At 48.7% G+C, this 10,000-nt stretch overlaps 1 protein-coding gene across 1 annotated transcript in view; it reads left to right on the forward strand.

The window, feature by feature from the left end:
* Positions 1–10,000, forward strand: part of LOC143297499 (atrial natriuretic peptide receptor 1-like) — a 45,670-nt gene that overhangs the window by 34,266 nt on the left and 1,404 nt on the right. Inside the window, exons 15-19 of the mRNA XM_076609899.1 lie at positions 1,571–1,711; positions 6,130–6,322; positions 7,419–7,608; positions 8,295–8,378; positions 9,006–9,097. Coding sequence (XP_076466014.1) covers positions 1,571–1,711; positions 6,130–6,322; positions 7,419–7,608; positions 8,295–8,378; positions 9,006–9,097 — 700 coding nt within the window. The remainder of the gene's footprint in view (positions 1–1,570; positions 1,712–6,129; positions 6,323–7,418; positions 7,609–8,294; positions 8,379–9,005; positions 9,098–10,000) is intronic.

Below are 10,000 nucleotides of genomic sequence, written 5' to 3' on the forward strand. Positions count from 1 at the left end.
TCTCTGTGTCTATGTAAGGAGGAAGGTGGCAGAATGGTTAAGACGCTCAGCTGCCAATACAGAGAGTCCGTGAGGGTGTGGGTTCGAATCCCGCTCTCGCCCTTTCTCCTAAGTTTGACTGGAAAATCAAACTGAGCGTCTAGTCTTTCGGATGAGACGATAAACCGAGGTCCCGTGTGCAGCACTCACTTGGCGCACTGAAAAAGAACCCATGGCAACGAGAGTGTTGTCCTCTGGCGAAATTACGTAAAATGAAATCCACTTTCATAGGTACACAAATATGTAAGCATGCACTCAAGGCCTGACTAAGCGCGTTGGGTTATGCTGCTGGTCAGGCATCTGCTCAACAGATGCGGTGTAGCGTGTATGGATTTGTCCGAACGCAGTGACGCCTCCTTGAGAAAGTGAAACTGAAACTGAAACTATGTAATTTCCTGTTGGAATTGCCCTTGATTCAAAATAAGTCCCTGGATGAAAAAGTCCTATTTCAGCGCCGTAAATTCAGGGATCTGTTTTACTGGCAATTACAGTGCATGGATATTACCATTAAAAGATGTTATTACCCATTTTCAGTGGTTTTTAACTTTATTTTGGGAGTTATATTACGCACATTTTGATGCTGATTCAGTCGTTAAACTAACGTGCCGCCATCATGCAAGTCCGAAAAATCGTCTGCAATGACCTGTTCGTTCTCTCTGTGCCAATCAGAGAGCCGATCTTTTTGGCTCCGCAAACCATGAAAAGGTCAACAAAAATCATGGCGGCTGGAGACGACAAGTATCGGTTCGGGTTTATGTTACAGGTGATTTAGCGTCGTATTCTGCCTTATTCTTGATTGGAAAGGTCGATTACACGCAGCGCGTCATTTCTCATATACATACTTCCATTGCAAAACGCAGGAAATTCTTTCGGTCCCAGAATTTAGGATGCTTATGAAACAGGACATTACCTCCTGCAGTGAGGAGACTAAAACAGGAAATTACCCCGCTTCTACTTTGTGCGGTGGGGGTGCGGGTAGGTGTGCTGTTTGTGTCAGAGTGGTCTTTTGAAATGGACATCTGATCTGCATGTTCTTTCACCTCAGGACGCTGATTCCTCCGCCGTGTTGACCACACACCATCAGTCTGAACTTGCCGCGCTCTGTCGACGGCAAGGATGACAGCTTAAGGATCAGAAAGCTTATCTGCCATCAAATTACTTTCTTTGTTTCCATGATTGACATGGAATAGGCGTCCTGTCCTATATACATCGCTGCCCACAGTTTTCACACAGGCCTGTGGCGCCTGTATGTATGTGTGTATGTGTGTTGTGTGTCAGAAAGTGTGGCATTGTGGACAACATGCTGCTGATAATGGAGAAGTATGTATGTGTGTTGTGTGTCAGAAAGTGTGGCATTGTGGACAACATGCTGCTGATGCTGGAGAAGTATGTATGTCAGAAAGTGTGGCATTGTGGACAACATGCTGCTGATGCTGGAGAAGTATGTATGTGTGTTGTGTGTCAGAAAGTGTGGCATTGTGGACAACATGCTGCTGATGCTGGAGAAGTATGTATGTGTGTTGTGTGTCAGAAAGTGTGGCATTGTGGACAACATGCTGCTGATGCTGGAGAAGTACGCCAACAATCTGGAGGACATCGTGCAGCAGAGGACTGGGCAGCTGATAGAGGAGAGGAAGAAATCTGACATGCTGCTCTACCGCATGCTGCCTCAGTGAGCACACACACATGCTGCTTCAGTGTGAGGGTGTGGGTGTGGAGGGGGTGGTGGAAGGGGTGCGAGGTGGACGGTGTGTGTATGGAGGGAAGGTAGAGGTGGGGGAAGGCGGTGTGAGAACGCATGCATAGGAGTGGGGTGTGCGTTTGTGTGAATGTACGAGAGAGTGTGCTAGATGTGTGTGTACCCACGGGTGTGCCTGTGTGTGTATCTGTCTTTCTGCCTGCATATAATTATGTCTATCTGCCCGTTTGTGTGTATGTATGTATGTCTGTGCTTGCGTGTGTATCTCCGTGGAAGCGTGTGTGTGTGTGTATGTAAGTAAAACCAGAATGACGCTTCACTAAAGCAGGCGATTCAAAGACAACACCAAGCAAAACTGGTTTTTTCTCACCGCTTGTACGACGACGACGACAATAGAAGTGAATATGACGACTAAAATGATGACGATGATAATATTTTTAAAAACAAATGAGAACGGCACAATGAATCGAACACTATTGTTAACGATGCTGCAATGGCATTGTCAATGCCAAGAGTAGGATCAAGTGGTGATGATCACGACCTGACGATAACCATTACGCTTGTGATGACACTTGTGTAAACAAAGTGAGTCTATGTTTTAACCCGGTGTTCGGTTGTCTGTGTGTGTGTCTGTGTGTCCGTGGTAAACTTTAACATTGACATTTTCTCTGCACATACTTTGTCAGTTGACACCAAATTAGGCATAAAATTCACTTCTTTCCAGTCATCTTGTTTAAAACAATATTGCACCTCTGGGATGGGCACAAAAAAAAATGAAGCCTAATTATATGCAAACTGCATTTACTGTTATATTTATATTTTTTGTATTCTCTAAACTTGGCACTTTGATCTGATATTCTGACCCAACAACAAGAGCAGTCATTATTATCATTTTTTGTTCAAACAGGAACTTCTTTTGCTAAGCATGGAAGTTTTATTCATTTTGCAAACGTTTTGGTGCAGATAGTAAAAAAGGGAAATTACTCTGTAATTAATGCTAGGGGACTTAATTCGCTTTAAACTGATCTTTCTCATCTTAAACATTACATTTTGAAATTATACTCAATACATAAAAAGCTTGGATTTTTTTTTAAAGTGTATCACAAGTGAGTCTTGAAGGCCTAGCCTCTCTTGTTTTCCGATATCTTACTGCTGTTCGATAGACCGGGATGGGGACTATGCTGAGATATCCTATATTGACAAACGGTTGAAGGCGCTAGTCTTAACTCCATGACTGCCGACCCTTGGTGACATGAAATCAGTGTTGCATGTCTGAAGTGCAAACACTACTTCTTGTCTACGTTTAAGTGGTGCAACTGATTTTGCAGAACACAAATAACGAAGTCCAACAGAGAGGAGTCCAGACAGATGTGACAGACGTCCTGGCCGGTAACATCGACTTTTTCTCAGTTTGGCTGTAACAGCCCTTCACTAACGATCGTACACGTCAAGAGCAGACAAGGGGTTAATGGTCCTTAAAACGTGTATCTCGTATATTGTTCAACACACCTTGTAGAAACCTCTCTTAATTGAGTGACACCATTTTTGATTATCGATTTCCTCAAAACTATAAATTTACGAGTCAGACAATCCACGGCTCTAAGCAATTCAGTGTCTACAACAAATGCCCAATGGTTACCGCAATCTTCGTACTGAAGAACGTCGCGTTAACCGTGAGATAATGACGACATGACAACAGCTTCCGAAGCAAGACAAGACAGAACAGACAACAATAGATAAGTAAGGAACAAGACGAGACTAATTGTTTATTAACGAGAGTAATATAGATAAGCAAAGACAAAAGACAAAGACAAGACAAATCCATTATCTAGAAGGGTAATAGCAAGTAACAAATACAAGACAAATTCTTTATTAACGAGGGCAAAGATAAGCAAGGAACAAAGTGGAGACAAGGCAAATCATTTATCAACAAGGGTAGCAGATCAGCAAGGAACAAAGACAAGACCAAATTATCTATCAAGGAGGGAATTGATAAGCAATGAACAAAGACAGACAAATTCTTCATCAACGAGGGTAATAGATAAGCAAGGAACATGTTTGTTTTTTTACACCCAGGCCAAGAGTGGCTAAATGATGACTGAAGGGAGCTCAAAGCCAGGGCGTTGTATGTGGCTGCAGGGCGTTGTGTGTGGCTGCAGGGTGGTGTGTGTGGCTGCAGGGTGGTGTGTGTGGCTGCAGGGCGTTGTGTGTGGCTGCAGGGTGGTGTGTGTGGCTGCAGGGCGTTGTGTGTGGCTGCAGGGTGGTGTGTGTGTGTGGCTGCAGGGTGGTGTGTGTGTGTGGCTGCAGGGTGGTGTGTGTGGCTACAGGGCGTTGTGTGTGGCTGCAGGGCGGTGTGTGTGGCTGCAGGGTGGTGTGTGTGTGTGGCTGCAGGGTGATGTGTGTGGCTGTGGCTGCAGGGCGGTGTGTGTGGCTGCAGGGTGGTGTGTGTGTGTGTGGCTGCAGGGTGGTGTGTGTGTGTGGCTGCAGGGCGTTGTGTGTGTGTGTGGCTGCAGGGTGGTGTGTGTGTGTGGCTGCAGGGCGTTGTGTGTGGCTGCAGGATGGTGTGTGTGGCTGCAGGGTGGTGTGTGTGGCTGCAGGGTGGTGTGTGGTGTGTGTGGCTGCAGGGTGGTGTGTGGTGTGTGTGGCTGCAGGGTGGTGTGTGGTGTGTGTGGCTGCAGGGCGGTGTGTGTTGTGTGTGGCTGCAGGGCGTTGTGTTGTGTGTGGCTGCAGGGTGGTGTGTGTGGCTGCAGGGTGGTGTGTGTGGCTGCAGGGCGTTGTGTGTGTGTGGCTGCAGGGCGTTGTGTGTGTGTGGCTGCAGGGCGTTGTGTGTGTGTGGCTGCAGGGCATTGTGTGTGGCTGCAGGGCATTGTGTGTGGCTGCAGGGCGGTGTGTGTGGCTGCAGGGTGGTGTGTGTGGCTGCAGGGCGTTGTGTGTGTGTGGCTGCAGGGCGTTGTGTGTGTGTGGCTGCAGGGCGTTGTGTGTGTGTGGCTGCAGGGCGTTGTGTGTGTGTGGCTGCAGGGCGTTGTGTGTGTGTGGCTGCAGGGCGTTGTGTGTGTGTGGCTGCAGGGCATTGTGTGTGTGTGGCTGCAGGGCGTTGTGTGTGTGTGGCTGCAGGGCGTTGTGTGTGTGTGGCTGCAGGGCATTGTGTGTGGCTGCAGGGCGGTGTGTGTGGCTGCAGGGTGGTGTGTGTGGCTGCAGGGCATTGTGTGTGGCTGCAGGGCATTGTGTGTGGCTGCAGGGTGGTGTGTGTGGCTGCAGGGCGTTGTGTGTGTGTGGCTGTAGGGCGTTGTGTGTGTGTGGCTGCAGGGCATTGTGTGTGGCTGCAGGGCATTGTGTGTGGCTGCAGGGCGGTGTGTGTGGCTGCAGGGTGGTGTGTGTGGCTGCAGGGCGTGTGTGTGTGTGGCTGCAGGGCTGTTGTGTGTGGCTGCAGGGTGTGTGTGGCTGCAGGGGCGTGTGTGCTGGGTGTGTGTGTGGCTGCAGGGTGTTGTGTGTGGCTGCAGGGTGGTGTGTGTGGCTGCAGGGTGGTGTGTGTGTGTGGCTGCAGGGCGTTGTGTGTGTGTGGCTGCAGGGCGTTATGTGTGGCTGCAGGGCGGTGTGTGTGTGTGGCTGCAGGGTGGTGTGTGTGGCTGCAGGGTGGTGTGTGTGGCTGCAGGGCGTTGTGTGTGGCTGCAGGGCGGTGTGTGTGTGTGGCTGCAGGGCGTTGTGTGTGGCTGCAGGGTGGTGTGTGTGGCTGCAGGGTGGTGTGTGTGGCTGCAGGGTGGTGTGTGTGGCTGCAGGGCGTTGTGTGTGGCTGCAGGGTGGTGTGTGTGGCTGCAGGGCGTTGTATGTGGCTGCAGGGTGGTGTGTGTGGCTGCAGGGTGGTGTGTGTGTGTGGCTTCAGGGTGGTGTGTGTGGCTGCAGGGTGGTGTGTGTGTGTGGCTGCAGGGTGGTGTGTGTGGCTGCAGGGTGGTGTGTGTGTGTGTGGCTGCAGGGTGGTGTGTGTGGCTGCAGGGTGGTGTGTGTGTGTGTGGCTGCAGGGTGGTGTGTGTGGCTGCAGGGTGGTGTGTTGTGTGTGGCTGCAGGGTGGTGTGTGTGGCTGCAGGGTGGTGTGTGTGGCTGTAGGGTGTGTGTGGCTGTAGGGTGTGTGTGGCTGCAGGGCGGTGTGTGTGGCTGCAGGGTGGTGTGTGTGGCTGCAGGGCGTTGTGTGTGGCTGCAGGGTGGTGTGTGTGGCTGCAGGGCGTTGTGTGTGGCTGCAGGGTGGTGTGTGTGGCTGCAGGGTGGTGTGTGTGGCTGTAGGGTGGTGTGTGTGGCTGCAGGGCGTTGTGTGTGGCTGCAGGGTAGTGTGTGGTGCGTGTGGCTGCAGGGTGGTGTGTGTGGCTGCAGGGTGGTGTGTGGTGTGTGTGTGGCTGCAGGGTGGTGGCGGAGAAGCTGAAGGGGGGTCAGCAGGTGACCCCGGAGCTGTACGAGGCGGTGACCATCTACTTCTCGGACATCGTGGGCTTCACCGCCCTGGCCTCGGCCAGCTCCCCCATGCAGGTGGTGGACCTCCTCAACGACCTCTACACCAGCTTCGACTCCGTTATCGCCCGGCACCACGTCTATAAGGTGGGGGGGGGAGGGGGGCGTTGTGGGAGAGAGGTGCGTTGGGGGTGGGTGGGGGAGGGAGTGGGCCGAACGTGGTGAGGATGGGGGTGACGGTGGTGGTTGTGGTTTGTGTGGGGGGCGGTTGTTGTTTTGTTGGGGTTGTGTGTTTGTGAGTGTCTGTGTCTGTGATAGTATGATGCTGTCAGTGGAACAAAACGTTAATCCGGATATATTATTGTTGAATGATGAAAGTAGAGAGAGAGAGTTTGTGTATGCGTTTCTGTATGTGTGCTTGAGTGCGTGCATGTACACTTGCTTTTGTTGGCGTTTGAGTGTTGGCGTTTGTTTTTTTTGTTGTGTGTGTGTGTGTGTGTTTTATAATTGTTGCTGTCGACATGTCACTTGGTTTAAACATTTTTAATATCAAGAAACAAGGTGCAATACAGCGTTCAATTAATAAGACTTGAGCAACAACAAACATGAGCTTATATCGTGCTCGTTCATATGTAACAAGCAATACACAAACGAAAATACACACATTATTTGACAAATGAAAAGAAGGTTGAAGTGCAAGACAAAACTAAACAAGAAAAACAACAACAACAAAAACACACAAAAAACTGCTATTACCGCAACTACCACTGACAACAACAATGAAAATATTAATGATAATACTAATACTAACATAGTAGCAACAATAATAACGTGTTTATGCGTACTGACATTTTGAAGGATGTTCTCTTCTGCATGCATTGCATGGATTGTCGTTCGGCGCCATTGATGAGCATAATTTCTTTTTTTGAATCATGTCATAACAATGAATTATCATGATCATATACGTCGGCATCGTATAGATGCGGAAGTTGCTTATACTACTATCATTGTCGCTGTTGATGCCAACATAACCTACCGCTGATGTTACTGCTGGTTTTGTTATAAATGGATAGTAAAAATGTGATAGAATAAACGAATCTGGATTGATATTACTGAATAAGAAAAAAGAACAAGTGGAGACTGAAAGATAAAAAAACAAAATACACAAATGAATACCTGATTGCCATTAGATAAATTGACATTAATTATCTAAGAAAACAAAAAGATAGTGATGCTAAAACAGGTGGAGACAATTGGCGACGCCTACATGGTGGTGAGCGGGGCTCCCGAGAGGAACGAGAACCGTCACGTGACGGAGATTGCCAACATGGCGCTGGACCTTCTGGCCTCCATCCACAGCTTCCAGGTGCGGCACCGGCCCGGCCTGAAGCTGTGTCTCCGTGTGGGGCTGCATACCGGGCCCTGTGCCACAGGTCAGCTGCTGTCTGTCACTGCTGCTGTTGGCTTGTGTCCAGTTTAAAAGCCTGGGACAGCTTCTGTCTGTCACTGTGTGTGTTGTGTCCAGTTTAAAAGCCTGGGACAGCTTCTGCCTGTCACTGTGTGTGTTGTGTCCAGTTTAAAAGCCTGGGACAGCTTCTGTCTGTCACTGTGTGTGTTGTGTCCAGTTTAAAAGCCTGGGACAGCTTCTGCCTGTCACTGATACAGTTGTAATAAATCACACCAAAAACAAATTCATTGTACAGTGCTTGCATAGTGGGTACGAAATAAGCAAGATTTCCAGTTTAGAAATGTTCTTATTTGATCAGTTGTTAAAAACGGTGATTATGATGTTGATGGTGATAATTATAATACCAGTATGATTACTGTGATTATTATGATGTGGTTATCATCATTATCGTTTTTGTCATCATTACCTCGGAGTGGACATTTCTTCAGGTAGCTTTATCCCATATACAACGCAGTAATGACTTTTGTGATCATGACGAAAATAAAGAATATTGAAAGTAAATGATGACGCGATTATGATGCGATATTATTAGGTTACTATTATTTGTTGTTATCATTTCTTGCTTATGACGTGTGTGTGTGGGTGGGTGTGCGTGCGTGTGTGTGTGTGTGCGTGCGTGTGTGTGTGTGGTGTGTGTGTGTGTGTGTGAAGGTGTAGTGGGACTGACCATGCCCAGGTACTGTTTGTTCGGGGACACGGTCAACACGGCCTCCCGTATGGAGTCCACTGGACTGCGTGAGTTGTCTGTCCTGGTGTGCACTTACTTCACATTCCTAATGTTTTATAGATGGACACAAAAACAAGTGCATATGTACCCCCCCCCGCCCCCCCAGTACCCCCAACACGCACACACATACACACACGCGCATGCGCACACAAACACACACACACACACACACACACACACACACACAAAAGCAAACATGCATGCACTGACTCATACACACATGTACATGCACATACACACATCTAACATGTGCGCGAACACACACACACACACACACACACACACACACACACACACACACAGAGTCATTCACACACACACACACACACACACACACACACACACAAGCAAACATGCATGCACTGACTCATACACACATGTACATGCACACATACACACATCTAACGTGCGCGAACACACACACACACACACACACACACACACACACACACACACACACACACACACACACACACACACACACACACACACACACACACACACACACACACACAAAATTACATTGCTCTTGGTTTGTCCCACTCCCCTCCGTCCCGTCTGTCTCAGCTTTTCCCTGCCCCCTCACCACAGCGCGTCCACTTCTTTCAGGTGTCTGTTGTTTTCTTTCTGTCCAGCTCTCAAAATTCAGGTCAGTCAACAGACCAAGGACATGCTGGACGACTTTGGAGGCTACTGTCTGACCTATCGCGGAACCATTGAGGTCAAAGTAAGATTCCCCAGTCTCTGTCTTATCAGCTAGATACTTCCATTCGGGTTTGACCTTGACACCGCCCTTAGATGGTATTACCAACTACTAGTTCTCCGCTTTTCCTTTGACTGTTACCTTTTGAAACTTCCTCGTGTCAATACAAGAACCTATGGTGAACGTTCTTTCCTCTTTGCTGCTCCTCACATCTGGAACAAACTTCCTTATCATATCCGTGCGTCTGATTCTATCTCTGCTTTTCGCTCATCACTAAAAACTCGTATTTTTAAAACCTGTCTGTGAGCACTCTCGGCTTCCGTCTTCTCCGACACCATCCATGTCAGCTCGCTTTGGATGCAGGAAGAGTGGGAGAAGGAGAGATAGGGAGATGGGGGGGGGGGAGCTTTTGAGTGTTCATGGATGATGTATGTAATTTGTAATATTTTCATTCATGGAAAACTCCCTGGGCTCTTAGAGACAAAGGGCGCTATATAAATGTACATTATCATCATCATAATTAGAACAACAAAGGCATCAGGCTTAGCACCAAAATGAAAACCTACAGAGCTGTTGTGCTGACCACCTTGTTGTACTGCTGTGAGACATGAACGACGTATCGCCGTCACATTCAACAACTTGAGCAGTTTCACCAGAGATGCCTACGAAAGATCCTCGGCATAAAGTGGCAAGACAGGGTCTCCAACCTCCAGGTCCTAGAGAGGAGCGGCCTGCCAAGCATCGAAAGCCTGCTGATCCAGTGCCAGCTACGCTGGACAGGAAACGTTGCCCGCATGACAGACAGCAGGATCCCGAAGATGCTCTTGTATGGCCAGCTGAAGGAAGGCCACCGCGAACTTGGAAGACCCTGCAAGCGCTTCAAGGACACCTTGAAGACAAACCTCAAACCTGTGACATAGACATCGC

Source organism: Babylonia areolata, chromosome 22 (genome assembly GCF_041734735.1).
Source record: "Babylonia areolata isolate BAREFJ2019XMU chromosome 22, ASM4173473v1, whole genome shotgun sequence".
Classification (NCBI taxonomy): Eukaryota; Metazoa; Mollusca; class Gastropoda; order Neogastropoda; family Buccinidae; genus Babylonia; species Babylonia areolata.